The sequence below is a fragment of the Pinus tabuliformis genome, chromosome 5_1 (assembly GCF_031772625.1).
Source record: "Pinus tabuliformis cultivar Carrire ecotype Pingquan chromosome 5_1, CPIR1, whole genome shotgun sequence".
Classification (NCBI taxonomy): Eukaryota; Viridiplantae; Streptophyta; class Pinopsida; order Pinales; family Pinaceae; genus Pinus; species Pinus tabuliformis.
The window spans coordinates 291,870,674-291,891,011 of NC_142305.1; the positions used below are offsets into that span (position 1 = coordinate 291,870,674).

Below are 20,338 nucleotides of genomic sequence, written 5' to 3' on the forward strand. Positions count from 1 at the left end.
ACGAAATTTAGGGAACAACCTCCACTCACTCAAAAATACAGGTAGATATTTTATAAGAGCAACCGAGAACTCAAATCACGATTGTACATAGTTCAAATCATATTATCGTTTCCTTTGTTTATTTTCTTTGAAGGGGTAGTTATGCCATTCTCTCTCTTTGAATTCTTGAAGTAGGGCATAATAGCTTTAAGTTGTTCTTTTTTTCCCATTCATTTCTTCAGCTGAACCATGTTGAGATGATCGAACAGAGTTGGGGTCCATTTGTTTCATATCAGTTTTGTTGCTTGGATCCACCCCTTACGTGGATTAACATGGGAGTGTGATTAACTTTTCATATGCAAGCCATTTGTAACCTGCAAATTTTTAGCTAACACCCATGTAACAAAGCCTGAATCCTCCAATATGTCACACCTTCAGAAGTTCAATAAGAGAACCTGAATACTCCAATATGTCACCCTGAACCTTAGTTTTTGGCATCTCATCCTTCCCTTGTAATATTTTATCTTCAATCAGTTCTTCAATAGCTTCATACTTCTGCACAGTTAGGCTCACTTCAGTAGTCTTTGCAATCTCATTCTTCCTACTTACAGGTTCAGTCCCATTTGGTTCTTCTTCAACAACTTCAGAATTCAGCAAAGTTTCACTGTCTCTATCATTGGTGGTGTTTCCAATTCCAATCTTTCCATCTAAAGGCTTGGCTTCCTTTTGATCTTCAACAACTTCAAATTTCTGCATAGTTAATCCATTTATGTCAAGAACTTTTTGAATCAGTGCTTGTGATTTAATTACCATCCTTGGTAGATTCATCAACAGGTCAGTCTTTTGGATTGTTTGAAATTTCTTGTTTGAGGCTAAAAGGTCTTTCACTGGACTTTTACAGTAAATATTTTTCAGAATATGCCTTTTTCAATGATCTCCCGACAGTTCTCTTTCCAGCCATGTCCTTATCTACAATTGTATTCATGTCTGCACATACCCATTGCTCTTTTTCTGGTCCAAATTAAAGCGATATGTTCTACAAAACTTGATTTGGATCACTTTCAGATTCTACACCAGCATAACTCTTTCTCCACCCTAACTTGGGGTATTTTGGGTGGGTAAGAGGTATCTTCTTCAGCTCAACCTTCGGTGGAGCTGCTTCACGATAGAATGATAGCATGGGAGTTGCTTTAAATGTCAAACTTTTCCTAATCATCTTTATCTCAGCTTCTTGCAGCTCCTTTGGTTTAACTTGCAATTGGTTTTTCTCCGCTTCCTTTGCATTAAATTTTTCCTCTAATTTTGTGAAAAACACTTCACGTTTCGCTCTCTCATTACATCTAAAGCTAAAAACAGCTGCAGAAGGAGCACTGCCAGACTTGCCCTTAGAATCATTGATTGATTTTGTGCTTGCAGTTGAGGAAAAAGTGGAATGAGCATCTTCCTCCTGGTTGGAATGAGAATCTTCCTCTAGCTTTGTATTCACTTGCTTGGGAGGATTCACATTCTGGTCATGTAGATGCGTATTTTCAGAGAGAAAAGGATTGCAGGCAGCTTGTGTATCTAGTTCACTGACATCTTGTCCATTTTAGGAACTGAAGAAGATGGGGTATAGGAACCAAAACATCCTTATTGCAACTGTTCACGTTATATTATGGATTTGCACTATTGAAATCAGAATCTGTTTATAAGATATCTCCAATTGGCTAGAATTTTTAAAAGAACTTGATTTCTCAGTTCTTGAAAAGCTCAAACAATAGTGCAATGATTTCCTTTGCTTGGGGAGATCCAGCTGAACCTTACTACCATTATATATTTTATCATTTGGTTAAATTGATCTGATATGCTCAGTTATTGTAATTTGATGATGCGGTCCAGAAATCAAATCGTAGATGGTAGGAAGTTTTGACTATCTCAAAAGTAGTCTTTCATGTGGCTACAGGCAATGCAAATGGAAGATTTTTGAATGCTCAATTCTAGCTAGGGCTGACGAAAATTGGGAACACAACGTATTGAGAGATGTTGGCAGAGTCATCCTTGTACTTCTTTTAAATACTCTTGAGATGGATTAACATTAGTTCTGTTGATTAGTTTGTAGATTAGAAGGAAAACTCCCAAATGTATAGCGGAGTATGAAAGGAAGATTGAAGAGCTTACTAGGGAGTATGAATTGAAGAAAAATGAATGCCACGAGGCCTGCATGTCCCTTAATGACCCTAATTGTCAAAATGAAAACCTGAGGACTGAACTTGATAACATGTCATTTCATGTTGAATGTCTAGGTGGAACAAATTGATCTTGTTTTTCTTATTACTGATAAGCCAACGAATTGGAATTATCTGATGCAATAATTTCCTTGTTACAGATCAAGCTATAGAAGGCCAAACTTCTCAATCAAGGGAGCTTCAAGACACATACCAAAGGCATAGTTTTTTTTGGGCTTCATCAGTTCAAGACTTGAAGGCTAAAATTCAGATAAATTTGGTATTGAATAATACTAGCGTACAAATTTAAGTTGAGTCTTCTTCCTGTACTGCACCTCGTCAGATATTCTATGAATAATCTTGTCAAATACTTGGTAGAAAATACTAAAGTGAGATTATGATAACCTTTCGGAAGAGGCACATAAATGTGCCAGTGTTATCCCTGACATTGCTGGGATGACATCTGCTATGCAATCTCTGGGTAAGTGATAAATATTCTGTTTCTGAGAAAATCATTGCTAACATTTTATTAATTTTTATGAAGCTGTTAAGTTATGCAGTTTGAAGACCTCAAGAATAATTTGAACAAAGAGACAATGTAAAGGAAAAAGCTTTAAAATAAAGTGTTGAATCTTGCAGGCAACTTGCTGATTGCATTCTTTTTATGCATTACACAAGGATTAGTAGGTTAGATAACGTGATTTTCTGGTCTTTTTTCAGGAAACATCAGGGCATTCTGTAGATGTTGCCCATTGAGTGATGGAGAAATATCAGCGGGAGATTCTGCAGTAGCAGAACTTGATACAAATAGAGACAATGAACAGAGCATCCTGTTAATGGTTCTTTAAGGAAAGTGTTCAAATTTGATCGTGTTTTTAGTATTTACTAATCAAGAAAATCAAGGTAAGATGTACAAAATAATATCTTTTGGATCTGAAATTTATTATTAGTAAGTACACAAATTCATTGATTAGAGCTATTTCCATGGGCAGTGGTTGTTTTTGTCGATACTGCACAAGTTGTTGTGTCAGTTTTGGATTGGTGCAATGTGTGTATCTTTGCGTATGGGAAAACTAGAACTGGGAAGACATTTACCATGGAGGGAACACATGACGATAGGGGAGTAAACTATTGAACATTGGAGGAGCTCTTTCATGTAGCTAATGAGAGAAATGGATTATTTAAATACGATATCTCAGTAAGCGTATTGGAATTTTACAATGAGAAGATTCATGATCTACTTGCATCCCCAACTTAGCCAGGGCATACTGTTAAAAAGTAACTTCTGTTTTTCTTGGTGTTTAAGTTCATTTCTAGTTTCCTGAACAAAGATGAGATAGATTTGATACATATACTGTTCTATTCTACGAAACAGTTTTAGTATATTTAATTGAGAATGACTCTGTGGTATGTCGTTAGGCTTGAAGTAAAGCAAGGTAGCAGAAGGTGTCCATCATGTTCTAGGCCTTGTTAAAGTACAAGTACACACTGTGAATGAGGTTTGGAATGTTTTCCAAACTGGAAGCAGTGCAAGGGCCATTGGCTCTACCAATTCTAATTAAATAGTAGTTGTTCTCAATGGTGGGTATTCTTTCATCATGGCTCACTTGATACTGTTACATAAAATGGATAAATCAGGATAAATTCAGCGAAGAACATATAATAACCTTGCCCCTATGCTACAACTTATTGGGCAGTTTTGTTGAATAAAAAATGTTGACTAAATTGAACCGAACAGTACCAATTTGCAAAATAGTTCATAACCTTCTTGAAGCAATTATCAAAATTTATCTTATAGTTTATGTGAGAGAAAGTACTTATTTGAATAGTTTAAGACCCAGTCAAAGAAAATTACAGTATTTTATTTTTGCATGTGAGAATTACTTGATTTATATGACAATATCAACCAGTGAGGCAGTTCTGATTTGTTTGTGTTGTTTGCTCTGGTAACGAGTTATTGAAAGTTTGTGATTTCAATGTTACCATGCACAATGTACTTTGTGTGATGGTAAAGGGAGAAAACTTAATCAGTGGGGAATGTACCAGGAGCAAGTTGTGGCTTGTTGATCTGGCAAAAAGTGAGAGAATAGCAAAAACAGATGTTCATTGGGAGTGCCTTATGGAAGCTCAATCTATCAACAAATCTCTTTTTGTTCTTGGTGATGTTATATCTGTGTTAGAAACCAAAAACAACCACATACCCTATAGGTTTGTTGCATTGCAACTATCTGAAGGGTTCAAAAGAGTTTCACTATTATTCATTTGTCACTTCCTTTTGCATATGCTGTCTCTTTTTGAAATCATATTTAATAATGACGTGACTGTTGTTTTTGGTGATTTTAGGAATTCTAAGCTTACAAATTTGCTCCACAATTCATTAGATGCCATTCCAATACCTTTTCTCTTCATGTGCTTTTTCCTTTAAGTTCATTGAACTTTTCCACTAGAGTGAGGGGCATAGAACTAGGTCCAGCATGGAAACAATTTGATTCCTGTGAGATTTTGAAGTATAAACAAATGGTACTTTCAAATAAATTGATTTTACATTGCTAGTTAGAATACAATTAGAATTATTTTCCGTGCATCTTTTCAATGAGTATTGTTATTGAATTCTAAACATTCCCTGTACGTTAGGCTAGTTAGGCTATTCCTGAAAGTGTGAATGCCTTTGTGTAGTTTGAGAAGGCCAAACGAGAAGGAAAGGTAAAGGATGACATGATGCAGAAGTTGGACGAGAAAATGCAGAACCTGGATGTGAAACTTGGCTATTCCTGAAAGTGTGAATGCCTTTGTGTAGTTTGAGAAGGCCAAACAAGAAGGAAAGGTAAAGGATGACATGATGCAGAAGATGGACGAGAAAATGCAGAACTTGGATGTGAAACTTAAGGGCTGAAATTATAATGATCGAGAACGGATCAAAGACGCTGAAATACTTCAAGTAAACGTTATGAAGGTTGAAATGTTCTAAGAAAAGGCCTGACACAGGCTTGTCCCTTTTATTGCTTTTAACTTGCATATTCTTAGAATGTAAGCAGCCTTGGATATAATCTTCAAGAGACGGTAATGCTTATTTTCATTTGTTTGGTTCAGTTTATTAAAGTAAGATTTTGCCTAATATTACTAGTCATGCAGGTAAAGGATCTTGAAGAACAACTTGAGGACAAAGTGAAAGGGCAACAGTCACAGACACAAAAAGAACTAGAAGAACAACTTGAAATCGGGCTCAAAGAGGAGAGACAACAAGCAGAGAAGGAGATATTGCAATATCTGGAAAAACTTGAAAGGAAAACAACTTATGTGTAGAAATCTTTTCGGATTAACTTTACGTTTTAGTTCAATGCACTACAGTCTCATCTGCTAGGGATATTTATTTTTTATGTTGTACAATCTTAAGGCTTTGGCTAATTTTACATGTCATTCAAGTAAAGGATCTTGAAGCACAGCTAGAGGCCAAAGTGAAAGAGCAACAATCACTACCAGACAAAGTGTTTGAGAAACCACCACCAGCCCATTAGTTAGGGGGCTTCATAACTTGTGACATATGAATTTAGAGAAGGTAAAATGTTGGATGACTACCTAGCTTAGCCAAATTGGATGACAATTCAAATGCTTCATCCCTCTTCATTCTTTTCATCCTCCTTGCACCAGAAGGAGAAGACTTAAGACTTTAAACAGAAGAAGATCTTATCATTCATTTTCCTAATCAATAGAAAATCTCATCAAACAGAGGAGGCCAAAAGACGATTTTCTATTTTTCCTGCAAATCAGGTAATCAAAACAATTCTCAATATCTCTCGGGAAATTTCAATCAGGTACACAATGCAGGGCTCAATAAAGCACTCGTTCATCGAGCTGCAAACGCAGGACATATCGCTAGACCACGAGGAAGAGATCAAGAAGTCTGTCAATGGGGTTACCTCAAAGGCATTGCCTTCGGAAGACAGTGATGATTTCCCCCTTATTGTCAATAGAAAAATCAGGGATAACGGAAATGGAGTTTGGATCTGGTATCCTTAGCGCAATTTTCAATCTGGCAACCACTGTGATTGGTGCAAGAATTATGGCACTGCCTGCAACAATGAATGTTCTGGGTCTGCGTTTATGCTTTGTAGTGATAATCCTGATGGGTATTCTCTCGGAAATAAGCATTGAGTTACTGGTTGAGTTTTCTGTTCACCTGAAGGCTTCTAATTATGGTGAAACTATTGAATCTGTTTGTGGGCACTCTGCCAAGGTTTTATCAGAGATTTTTATTATTGTAAACAGTGCATGGATTATGATTGTTTATTTAATTATCATGGGAGATGTGATGTCCGGATACTCACATCACCAGGAGCTACAAAATTAGATTTTTAGATCATTTCAATCCTGAAGTTTTCAAGATGTGGACTAGATTTGAGCTTCGGCTAATAGATATACATAGAACTCACAATTTTTTTCTGCACCCATCCCCATACTTCTGAATAATTCCAATGATAGCAATGCAAGATTTACGCACTACTACACAAGGGGTTGTTTAAGAAAATTAATTAAGATGAAATTAATATTTCGTCTGAAGCATTTAATTAAATTAATTTGGATCTAAGATCATGTATGAGACTTTTCATTGTTTTCATTTTTATATTAAAATCATTTGACAGATATGCAAAATCGAGGTTTTCATATAGACATGGTAGGGAGGAGCATAGGTTGGGCTAAAGGAGCTATTCAGTTTGCTAAATGAGGTTTTCATATAGACATGAGTGTTCAAATGGGTTAAAAGAACTATTCATTTTGCTGCAATCAATCAAACCAAGTGGTAATGGTGTCAATGAAGTGATTTGAAGCCTTTTTGGGACCTTTTTTGTATTTCTTTATTGACAAAATCTGATGCAGAAAACAATATGAAAGTTAATTGTTGTGGCAAGATATTAACAACTTCTGCTAATTCTAGTTACTTTTCTTTGTAGGACTAGATTAAATTGTTTGTAGATTATTGTGTATTATTAGCTTGTTGTGTGGGTCATGCTATAAGGGTGTGAAATTTAGGTAACTCGATTGAGTTATTTTTTATTAAGTTAAAAATAGGTGTTGCATGATTATAGATTTAATAAAGATTGTGTTGTGTTGAGAATTTAAAAAAAAATCATGCCTATATATGCAATTTCAAGGACTGCTATAACTCACATAATTTTTTAAAGGGTGCTAGCTTAATGGAAAAGCACTTGCCTTATAAGCAGGAAGTTGGTGGTTCGATTCCACTGTGCCCTAACATGAATTAATGAATGATATTGTGTTTTATTTTTAAATTAGATATTTTTTATATTGATTTATTTCAATGGTGAGATATTTTTCTAGATTCATTATTTTATATTCTCTAAAGAAACGAAAGTGATATTGTATTGTTTTTAAATATAATTTTTTTTATTGTCCCTTGAGAGACAATAGCTAGGATTAAAGACTTATTGTCTTTATAAAGACAATGTATTTAATCCCAACGATTGTCTTTGGAGAGACGAAAATGAAATTCTCTTAAGAGACAATAATGTTTGTGTTATATATTGTCTTTATAGAGACAACATTTTAAGACAATAATTTTGTAAGACAGTTAATTTGAGACACAACTTTTTAAAACAATTAAGTTGAGACACCCATTTAAAGACAATATTTAAGACAATACACAAGTTTATTTTTATTTTTATTTTGTATGTACCACAACACTGTGATTCTGTGGATCAACATATCATTAAATTGGAATGGGACCTCCCAGCCAAAAACACCCATCATGAACCAGCGCCAACAATTGACGCACACAAATGGTATTAATAATGCTGCAGGTAAAATGTGAGACATACAACATGTTGAGCAATCCCTGTGCGCCCAATCCCGGTATGTCCCACATTTTAACTTGGCCAAATGTTATTTTATTTTGGGTGAGAATCCTAAAGGTCAAGAGTGTGGTCCAGGCAAAATTGGGAGTGTTGGGAACATTTTCAGCTTCCCATTGTTGAGATATTTGTACCCTACAACACCCTAATAATGTAAAAATTAATATAAGTTTGCTACCACTGATGTATTTGAACTGAAAACAAGAGATTACAAATTTCCTCTACTATTTTGTGAAATGGAAATCACAATTTAGAAACACATGCGATAACACGCGACCATAAAAGAAAGCACAAGAACACAATTGTTTATAGGGAAATCCAACAGGGAAAAACCCTTTCACTGCTTTTCATTAATCATATGAGAATGCAAAACCATTACAATGTCTTTCTTCAATCCTGAAGCACACTCTTCACTGTAAACATGTTATCCTATTGATTGTCTTGCTATGGCCAACACTTAGTCAATTCAAGGCTTCATCTTCCTCCTATTTCCTTGCACGATTCCCGAGGAAATTAACTCCTAAATAATAGGGGAATTCACTATTCCCTTGTGAAAATCCCAAGTAATTGATCGTCTGCCTCAATGCCCAACATGTACACTCAACTAGTATACAATTAATAATTACAATGTGCCTTTTCCTCCACTTTAGTTTGGAAATTCAAATTCCATGCATGTCTGGGTTATTTTTAGTTGATTGACTAGTTTAACCGAGAGATCATTGAGTTAACAACAATTCTACTATTCAACTGACTCAACTAGTTGCTTGAGCTCAGTTAACTGAGTCAAACTGAAAATAACTGAATTAGATCGCTAAATTTTACCAACACTACACACACAACTCTACTTCTAGCATATAACTAGAATTTATTACGTAAACAAGTAGAGAAGGCCATGTCACACAAGTTAACTTCCATCCAAGTCATCTTGTTGATTTAGAAAACCGAATTACTAAATTTGACTAAAGGACAAGTCAAATTTAGCCTTTCTTGCTACATTTTCTAACACTCCCTCTTAGCTAGAAAGGGATTTTGAACCACCCATATCTTTTTTCTTTTTTTCTTTTTTTTTTTAACAGTGGAATCGGCAACATGGGCAACCTCGCTACTCATGTTACACGGGGTCAATTCTGACCGCTACCTCTATAACCACTGGGAGCTGTGTCCGCCCCTCTATACAGCTCTAGGGTTAGTCCGGGGGATTTGAACTCGTGACCTTCAGTACGGAGCCTGCCTTTCTAACAAACTTCACCGCATTGTGATTACCAACTCGCCTACCCCCGTGGGGCTGAACCACCCATATCTTACACCTGTGGAATTTGAATTTTCCTCTTGACAATGCCTTTTTGAATATATCTGCATCCCACTTCTCAGTTCGAATGCATTGTAACATCATAATTCTCCTCTGCACACAATTTCGCAAGTGATGGTACCTAATATCAATGTGCTTGGACCTGTTATGAAATACTAGATTCACAAAGAGTTTGATACTACTCTGATTATCACAATAAATCATTGTCAAATCCATCTGTTGACTGAAAAGACCCACAAGTATATCATTGTCAAATCCATTTGTTGATTGAAAATACCCACAAGTATTTTCCTCATTCATATTGCGTCACATGTTTCTTGACTCGTAGCCATGTATTAAGCCTCTGTTGATTTGAATGCAACATACCTTTATTTCCTACTATACCAGGAAATAGCTACAGACCCAACACTAAAGATAACACCCGAAGTACTTTTGTTGTCTGATGGACTCCCTGCCCAATCTGCATCAGTGAAGCCTTGGAGCTTCACTCCCTTTGTCCTCCTCTACCATACCCATTCTTAGTTGTGCCTCTGAGGTACCTCAACACATGATTTATCGCCTTCCAATAAATCTTGGTGGGCTTAACCATAGCTTGACTCAACTAATTAACTACATATCATATGTCAAGCCTTGTCTTCACCAGGTAAATCGAGGATCCCACAAGATATTTGTAGATGGTAGCATCTATGCCTCTCCTAAAAAAGCACTCTCCTTCCTCTAATTTTTAGCTAGAAGTGTGTCCATAGGCTTGCAGTTCTCCATGTAAAATCTCTAAAGTATTTGGAGGTGTACTTTCCCTGAGTCATAAACATCTCACCATCACCCTGCCACACTTCTAGCCCAAGGAAGTAATGTGTCAATCCCATGTCCTTCATCTCTGAATCACTACTAATCTCCTACAAGTATTAAGTCATCAACACACACTACCAAGATACGCAACTTGACATATACCACAATGTGATAGAGGTTGGCATCTGGTTCACTTTTGGTGAATCTCAATCAACTGATATATGTATAAATTTGAGTGTACCATGTTTAGGGTGCTTGTTTGACACCATACCGGGCTTTTTTGAGTCTACACATGTCTCCCAATCATATGTCTCAAATCCCTTTGACTGCTCTATGTGATTTTTTTCCTTAACAACACCATCGAGAAAGGTGGTGTTCACATCCATATGGTGGATCTTCCACCCCATCTGTGTAGCTAATGCTATAATTGTTATGATCGAGGAATATCTTTTACACTGGTGCAAATGTTTCCTCATAGTCCACTCCCTCTACCTAAGAGAAGCATTTGGGCACAAATCTATCCTTGTACTTCTCAATGCTCCCATCAGTTGCATGCTTCACTTTATAGATCCATTTGGAAACAACCAATGACTTGTTATCTGGCCTCGACACTACCTCCCATACATTGTTCTTCATGATGGATTCATACTCCTCCACCATGGCATCAACCCACACTGGTTGAGAAATTGCTTCCTCAAATGAAGAAGGCTTTGATTCAATGACCTCTATAATGAGAGCCATATACCCAATGTACCTATCTCGTGACCTCATCTTCCTGTGCTAAGATGAAGGAGCTCCCACATGCTCCCATGCATCTTGTACCAATCTGTCAGCTTCTCTAGTTCTCTTCCTCCCCTCTACGAAAGATTCTGGTTGAGTGGGTGCCTCCACTCGACCTCTTATTTACTCCTCTACATGTGGCTTCTCCAAAACCTCTTAAAGCTCTACATGGAGCTCCTCCTTAGGAACTATAAGCTCCTCCTATGATGAATACTGAACTCTGACTCTAGAGAGCATCTCATAGCCTTCTCCTCATCAAATTTGACATCTCTCCTCATTACTATCACCCTCGGTGACGACAAATACACCCTATAGTTATGTGGTGTCTCTATGCATCCTATAAAGACTCCCATCTCAATCGCAAGCTAAAGTTTCTTCTTGCTATCCTCAGAGATATGATAATACAAAGTAGCTCCAAAAATTTCAAAATGAGATACAGTGTGCTTCCTCCCATAGAAAGCTTTGGGTGTGATCATGCCATGTATTCTATGAGGACTCTGGTTCTACAAATAGATTGTGTTGTTGCATGCTTATGCCAATAGGTGTAATGGCAGCCCCTGATCATGCACCATGGCTCTTGCTACTCCCACTATTATTGTGTTCTTTCTTTCCACTACCCCATTTTGTTGTAGGTTATGGGGTGCTACCAATTCTCTTCTAATATCATTTTTGGCCCAAAATTACTTAAAGGTGTTGGATACATATTTTCCTCCATTATCACTTCTCAGGGATTTCAAATTCTGACCAGTATCCTTTTAAACCAATGCTTTGAATTCAACAAATTTTGAGAAAACTTCATCTTTCTTTTGCATGAAGAAGATGCAACATTTTCTTGAGTCATCAACAAAAATAACATAATGCTTGTGTTTTGTTGTAGAAAATGGTCCACATACATTAGAGTGGACTCACTCCAATACTACTCCAGCTACGTTATCTTGGACTTGGAAGGTGGATTTGACACATTTCCCCAATGTGCATCCCTTGCAAACATCATGTTGGTGAAGGGTGCATTTTGGGAGATCAGTGTTAATTTGTTGCATGATTTTTAAGGCCCCATGGTGTAAGTCTTGCATGTGTGTGCCAGGTTTCTCCAACATCCCAATTTTGCACTTCTCCTACCTTGCTAATTAGTGCAATGCAAGCTTCCACCTCAAGTTTGTATAGGTTATTCACACAAACTCCAATTTGTTTCACTTTCCCGGTAGCTACATGTCTCAAAAAGGATTTCCCCTTAATGGAAACAACATCATAGCCATGATCCTCCAATACAACTATAGATATCAAGATCTTTTTCATCCAAGTACATACATGACATCTTTCAAATGAATATGGGAGTCTGACTCCCTCTTAAAGGTTACAGTACCAATTCCTTTGGTATTGTACCACCCATCATCACCAATTCTTACATGCATATGGAGATCCTTCTCCTCTAGGCTACTAAAGAATGTTTTACATCATGTCATATGGAACCAGACACCTTAATATATATAACACACACTCCCCTATATAGTGTTTTCCATACATGCAATCAGGGTGAAGTTTAATTCGAATTTTGAGGCAAGTGCTTCACCTCCTGCTCCTCTTGAAGGCTTCTTGCTATACTTCTTGTGCAAACACTTTGTTGCATAGTGCTCGAATTCATGGCAATGAAAACAATTTATCTTGCTCAAGTCCTTCTTGCCATTGTTCTAGCTAGTCTATGGTTTGCTTTGGGCCTTCTTTCCCTTTCCCTTCCCAACCAAGGGAAAATTATCTTCCTCCTTAGATTTGGATGTTACTCCATCTCTAGTGTTCCGTTGAATTTCTTCCTGCACTAAATCAGATCGAAGTCTCTCCCAATTTGGTAATTTGTCCCTTCCATTTACAGAGTCCCAATAGTTGTGCCAAGATTTTAGAATGCCTAAGAGGGATAAAATCATTAGTTCTGGAGAGGGAATATTTTCTCCAACTCCTCCAAGCTCATCTCGACACTGAGTGAACCCGGAGAGTAATGTGGAATGGTTTCTCGTTTCTGCAATCAGATATTTCTGAGCTTTCCCCTTGATGCCAATCCTATTGGTGTGTTAGGATTCAAAGTAACTTTTCCTTCCCCTAATATTATTTTTTAACTTGAGGAGGTGGAGGATTTTGATGATGGCATATTATGTTCTTCTAAGCAATGTGAGTAGGCCTTTTACTTAGATGTTTTAGGTAAAACAATTTGTTCATATGTTGTTAGATATGATCCAAGAGGAAGGTCTGTAAAGTATAAATAATTGTGGTTGGATCAATATATTATTTTGCAGCCATATTTTAGACCGGAATATTTGGCGGAATCAAATTTATGTTTCATTTTTACTAATTCTCCTCCTTGAAAATTTCCAGAGAAAATCTTTAAGATCCATCTTGAGGCCTTAAATGACCACATTTTTTGGTCTCAACCTTATTATGGACCTCGATTCCATAATTCACATACCTGTTGATAGTGAAATTTTTCCCAACAATAGTTTGTGACTCTCTATGGTATGAGGTCCCAACTAGACCTCACAAAATTTGGTATGAGAGGACCATTCAAATTTTGGCTCAACTCCCATGCTTAGTTGTGTGTAAGTACTATGATATGTGTGTGATCATTACAATGATGGGTGCACCTATGGGGCTAGTAGCTATACTGAATGCAATAATTTAACCTATTTAAAGGGGGAAATTGATGAGAAAATTTGAGGTGATGAGTATAAAATTACATATATCCACATTTAAGGATTGTTTATTATAAACCTGGAAGGCATTTCACACTTAGCTTATCAAAACAAGACATAGAATAGTCATTGACCAAACCAATAAGTACCCAATGTAGAAGGCAACCAAATTGAAACCAAGTACAAGGGATGATACTTCCCAAGGATCAAATGTGCAATTCTTCTTCTCCAATAAGTCCTTATTAAGTACCTTTTGAATCTGAAATCCATTGCAGGCAGCTGTCAAATTCATTAGCTAGTAATTGAGGAGAACATTAAGAGTATCTAGCCTATCCATTGGTTCTCATAGTTTATTCTTTACCTCTTTAAACATGACAATTTCCTACTCAAGTATAAAGGATAACTCATATGTCTTTTGTTTCTTATTATTTTGTTATGACTGCTCTACCTATTCTCTCATTTGGACATTTTCAGTAACAAGTTGATGAACTAGTTGTTGCATTGAGTCCAATCGGTCCTCACTTTGGCTTAGGCAAGCTAGTTGTAGTTTATCCATAACTAAACTTATGCAATTAGTCTAGACAACTTCCCTTTCTTTCTTTTTTCATAGCATGATAATATCCTTCCTCATTCTCTTCCACCTCATAGAAGTTTCTCTAAAGACAACATGAAATAGTTGAAATACCTCACCCAATACATCTTTTGGATCATATGCTAGTTGAGTCAGTTTAAGTTATTGTGTTGAGGTAAAATTCCCCTTCGTTTTCATTATTTATAATTGTGTATCCTTTTATGTGTTCTTATGTTATCTTTTTAAAATATACATATTTCACATTTTGTTCAATTTATAAGTTTAAAAACATAACAAATACATATCATCATACAATTAAAAACATGGGAAGTATACTTTTTACTCAACTTGCATAGGATACAATGTATTGCCTTTGGGTAACAAATATCATATTGGGAAAAATATCCTTTGGATGTAGCACTTTATACGGGTAAGAAACACTCTCCTTTGAAGGGTATTGGTCATTGCATTAATTCAAGCACATAATTTTTCAATATACTTAAAACAAAATATGATCTCTAAAAAATGTTTCTTATATCCATTAGACATAGATTAAGTTCAAATAGAAAATGAAGTCATAAATGAAAGAAAATGGATAGTAATTAGAAATGGAAAGTTATTATTAGGAATAGACACCATAATGATACTAATGAGTGCAAATATTGCAACAAAGATGCTGCAACTCCTGGGCTACCAGCTGTACTTATCAACCTAAGGTTCGTACAAACTTGGATGTGACAGTGCTGTATGCAGAAGTAAAAGTGAAGGTCATGCCTGTTGTCACTATTCATCTGGCAAGAGACCCTAGGGGTTGCAAGCCAGACTTCTATAGAGTTAGAAGAAGCTTGATTCTTTGATGGAAGAAGAGCAAATCTACTCTAAGAGAGCTACTCTACTGCAGTAATGAAGAAAACAATATGTAATGCTAAATCACACCATATCCTAATTAACCATTTAAACAACTATGCTAAGAAGAATTGCTAAATCAACACTAAACAAATGCTACTATCTAAGCTGCAGAAGTAAAGAGCATCAAACCATACTAATGTGTAAGCAAAAAAAACTAAACTAAATCTGTTTTCACTTTTTTGGTTTTTTAGGCAAAATCAAGTATGCAAATTAATTGTTCTTGTGGATGTGACAGGTGGATGGAAGGTGATTGAGGATGGCTAGAAGGTTTATGGAGTGGTTGGATGGTGTGGAAGGGTCCTAGGAGGATTTTTGTGACTTCCTAGAGGTTCCCCATCAATTCAGCCTCAAAATAGGTCGTTTCAGAAAAACCTACATGATTTACTAGAAACCTATAGGACGATCCTGTAGGAATTACATGAAACCTACAGGATACAACTGAGAGCTAATTGTGAGCTGTTGGAGGTGTTGGGAAGCTTGGGAAAGGTGTATGATGAGTGGAATGGGGTGTTATAAGGTCCAGGAGCACTCAGGAGTCAACATCCAAGATAAGAGATGGATAGATTCACTCAATGTACCTAGGGGAATTTCAATGAAAAATGATTAAAAAAAAAACTAGTGAGGGTGATGGCAGAATAAGAGATGGATAAGGTGGATGAAGTGGAAGGTGGCTGCTGGTGATGAAATCTAGGTCTCCTCCTAAAGTACCTACTCTGCTTAAAACATGTGTGTGTTCCAAGAACTATGCAATAAGATACATTTTCATAAACTAGAAAAGCTTGAATCAATTGCCTATATTATGCATGAAGAAAGTTGTTGAAGGGAATGAAAGAATGAGTGAGATCTTATTGCAGAAATGGAGATGGAAAAATATGAAAATGAAATCTTCCTTGCAACATGAACCAAATACTGAATCAAAGACAACAAACTCCAAAGCTCATGCAATAACTAGAAATCTGTGTTTTTGGAGCTGCTAAAGGGCCCCTTCCTCAAGTCATGGTCCTAGAGGGAGGAAGTGAGGCCAAGAAACCTATTGACAACCTTATGGTGATCCTTTTTCTCATCGCTAACCTGCTACTTGAAAGAAGGCACAAATGGAAGCAAACTATCACACAACCAATCTAATATACACTGTTGTAATGGAAATGCATCTACTAAGCAAATGAACAATTAAACTATGAATCTATACTAGCATACATGTACAATAAATAGGAGCCTTGGATACTAGGGTTGGGCCCTAACCTAAGAGCTTCAGCCCTCTGATTTAACTCAGTGCCGGCTCAAAACAAAACTCATTCTTATTACCAAAACAATGGATCATATCAAAGACTGTCACAAGTCTTGCAGCTCGAAAATAGAGTAGAGTTTTACACTAAAAAATCTGAATCCTACTGAGGTCCTAGGCCTCTCTACCTATACATCTAAAGTCTCCAATGAATTCCTTAAAATTAGGGATGCTCATCTCCCAAACTTGAGATAAACTGGTGCTTGGTCTTTCACTTGCTCGACTGCCTTCTAGTCCTCATGATTTGGCTGTTTGCACTCCGAGCTGATGGAGGAATATTCGAATGGAGGGGTAGTAAATGAGGAGAATTTACCTCCTATAATACCTCTCCCTTGTCCCATTTGATTTTTTACCATGGTCTTTGCCAAAATTCCTTTCTTTTATCCTTTAATCCTTCATTAAATGCACATTAGACCACAAAGCAAAATTTCCAACTCTAACTCATCTCATAAACAAAATATAATCATAAGTATGCAATAAGTTATGAGAATAGTTGGTTTGACTAAGCTATGAGGTGAATTAAGGCCCATATAATTACCGAATGATGAGGCTCATCATCACCCCCCTAATAAAAGTGTTGCTCATCCTCTGAGCAACTTAGCCAATATCCATATCCTTCATCGCTCTGGTAACCTCTCTGACATCCCATGCCTCTGCGGTGGTCTCTTCTTCTTGTTCATAGAAGCCTTCTTTCTTTTCTACTTCTTCCCACTGTCTCTTTTATTCTTCTTCTTTTCTCCTTTCTAGCATTCCTAAGAGTAGTGGTGGACTGAGTTTTAGGCCTATCCAATTGACCTTCAACCTTTGCATAGATTTCTTATACATAGGTGTCCTATTTAGTTCCTCTATCAACCTTTGAGGGGAGTGGTATTCTCTTATCTTCAAGTTGTGTGGCAGTGTGTTCCATCTCCTTATGCAAGCATGTATAATATCATCTCCTAACAGTCTAAACATGTCCTCAAAATGTGAACTTTCTTGCTCTTGGGCAGCAAGATATCTAGGTGTTAGCTGAGGATCATTTGCAATCAAATTATGGGTACTAATGAGGGCCATTGGATTTGATTGTTCAACTCTGATTAAAAGAGGTTTAGTCTGCTCTCTGGCCAATATCCTTTTCATCTCTGCAAGTCTTGACTCCTCATGGTTCATCCATGAAGTCTGTTGTAACATGTATTTTTTTGTTGTCTTTAATATTCATGTTTAATTCAAAAATCACTTGAAAATATCTTTAAAAAGAGATAAAAGAAAGATGAAGAAGTGACATAGCGGAATCGCTAAAAGAATTGGCCCCGGAGTAGCCAAAGCTGTTATACAAACAAAACAAGTCATTATATAAATGGTTATATGGAGCTAGACCCGATATATATTTATAGGTGCATATCGAAACGAGAAAGAAATAAAGAAATATATCAGATTTACAAAGTAAACAAGTGTTAAAGTGTTAACAGGTGACCCAAAATATATATGTTGCGTTTAAAAGTTTGGCGGGTCCGCAATGATCATGGACGATAAGTTCCACTGACAAGCGCCGATTGTGATTTGTGATTGGGTTCCAGACCCGATATTATATATGCCACATTTATTAATGTTGGAGGGTCCGAAATAAAACAGAGCGCTTATTATATATGTATGTGATCCCGAATATATATATATATATATATATATATATATATATATATATATATATATAATGTGTTTAATAACTCTGGCGGGTCTGCAAAGCCTTTTATGCATGTATGTTGGTTCCTTTGCCAATTGCGATGAGCGATGGGGATTCCGGACCCAATAGTTTATATGCTATATTTTATAACTCAGCGCGTCCATCTTATCGTGGGTTGTAAAGGTTTTTATTGATATATCATTTGAAATGGGTCAATTGAAATTGCGATAAAGGTATGCCTCAATAGTTGTGTAGAGACCATGTTAAAAGAGGAAAAGGCATGTGCATGGCGTATTTCTATTATAAAAGATATATAATAGAAATAGCGCAAATATGGAGGATTTATGCGTAAGTCCAACATTACATTGGAAAGGGCCAATTGTGATTTGTGATGGGAAGTCAGAAGGCTGTTGAAAAGGGGGATCCGATATATTTATTAAACAAAGTTAATTCATTTCATTTCTACTTGGCGTGTTTTGTGTTGATTCCGCCATGTAAGCAGAAAAATCAGTGTTAAAGCTGAATTTGAAGAAAAGGCAATTGGTCGGGTTTCTTGGTGTTTTGGCCAATTAAAATGCATCCGATACATGCATAAGCCCAAGTTTATACAAGTCAAACATAGTTCATTATGGTAAAAGCGTATTAATTATTATTAAAGTGTTTATAGAGGAACTCGACAGCGGATTAATAGAGCAAGCCAACAATTATCATCCTCTTCCAAATTCAGTTATGTTCTTAGTATTTTATGCTCTTTGAAATGTATTTACCCTCTGTGTAATATTTTGTAATAATTCTTACTTCAAATAGTTAGAGAAATAGTTTTAGTAGTTTGACAGCTTCAGAGATCAGCAACTGTTTCACAATGTATAAAAAGGGGAAAATTTACAAAGAAAAGTGGGGTGGTTTGAATTTTGGAGAACCCGGGGACTAGGCCATTGTCTTCCTAATATCATCATTGATTAATGAATGAATCAGAAGTTTCCATGAGTTGTTGGGTATAATTTTGTAACCTTCTTTGGCATGTGTCATGTTATGTTTTCTTCTTTCAAGTATAGTAATGAAGCTGCAGGTCTTTATTTGCTTATGTAGTTAAAGTTAAAATTCCTTAAAAGAGCGCTCCTATACTTGAAATTTTCACCTTCCTTTCTAAGTTACAGATAATAGTTTCTGTGAAAGACCAACATATTATCTTTAACTTCTCCAAGAGTCACAGATAGTAGTTCCTGTGTTAAGCAGCATATTGTCTATGATTCAGTTCTCATTTTCATAATTCTTCTAAGTGACGATAATAGTTTCTGTGAAAGATTAACATATTATCTTTAACTTCTCCTTCAAGCATTCTTCATTCATCATTTAAATATAGCAACAAATGGCATTCTGAGATGTTCTGGTCATATATGTATTAAGGGTTAAAGACCAAGTTCTCCAGGTCTTTCATTTGAGAACACAACAAACAATAAAGTGACAAATAAGTGGCAGTAAATAATATTTATTAATTTCTTAAGCACAATTTCTCTATAGCCAAGAAATTGGTTTCTTAAGGTACAACATTAATTGGTGCCATTGTCGAGGAGAGAAGACAAGAACACTTTTCCCTAGGTTTTTCATGTTTTCCTCTGGTTGTTCAGTGAGGAGGAAATACTTGGTTGTTTTGAATAAAAGCAATAAAGGGCGACTCCATTGTAACAAAGACCACAGACTGCAAAGCAATAGAATAAGAATACTTTTCATGGGTTCATTAAGTTTGAAGCTGATTCTTGAGAGTGACAAGTTTCAGCAGTTGGTTGTACATTCACACCTATGATTTTCACTTACAACATTGATTGGCGACTCCACTGTACTTTGAAGTTTTCTTTTCTAGGTTTTAATGGCTCTCCCTGCATTCTTAGTCCATAGATTTGATCCATTTGATTTTATTGGGATCACCGACTATCCTCATGATATGCCTTGATTTTATGCCTGGAATGAGTATCTTCCAAAATTCAGTAGAAAGGAATATGAAGATCCATGTCAACATCTCCAAGGGTTTCATGAATGCATGGAGTAGCAGGGCATCATTCATGAAGATGTGAAGATGAAGTTGTTTATGTTTTCTTTGGACTTAGAAGCTAGGGATTGTTTCATGTCTCTGCCTCATTCAAGCATTTCATCTTTGAAAGATTTCCATTCAGTATTCAATTCTTCTTGTAGAATTTATTATCCACACAGGTTTCTTTTTGAAGGTTGTTGTGAATATTATGATTATAAAGAAACTTTAAAAGCCCATGATAATCTTGTTGAAGAAACTGATGATCTTATTGATGATAT

At 36.3% G+C, this 20,338-nt stretch overlaps 1 protein-coding gene and 1 pseudogene across 1 annotated transcript in view; both read left to right on the forward strand.

Moving 5' to 3' along the window:
• Window positions 1-1,871: 1,871 nt before the first annotated feature.
• LOC149164493 (kinesin-like protein KIN-14R) lies at window positions 1,872-5,731 on the forward strand (annotated as a pseudogene).
• Window positions 5,732-6,174: 443 nt separating this feature from the next.
• LOC149164494 (pentatricopeptide repeat-containing protein At1g11290, chloroplastic-like) overlaps window positions 6,175-20,338 on the forward strand; it is a 57,777-nt gene continuing 43,613 nt past the window's right edge. Inside the window, exon 1 of the mRNA XM_089429496.1 lies at window positions 6,175-6,417. Coding sequence (XP_089285622.1) covers window positions 6,175-6,417 — 243 coding nt within the window. The remainder of the gene's footprint in view (window positions 6,418-20,338) is intronic.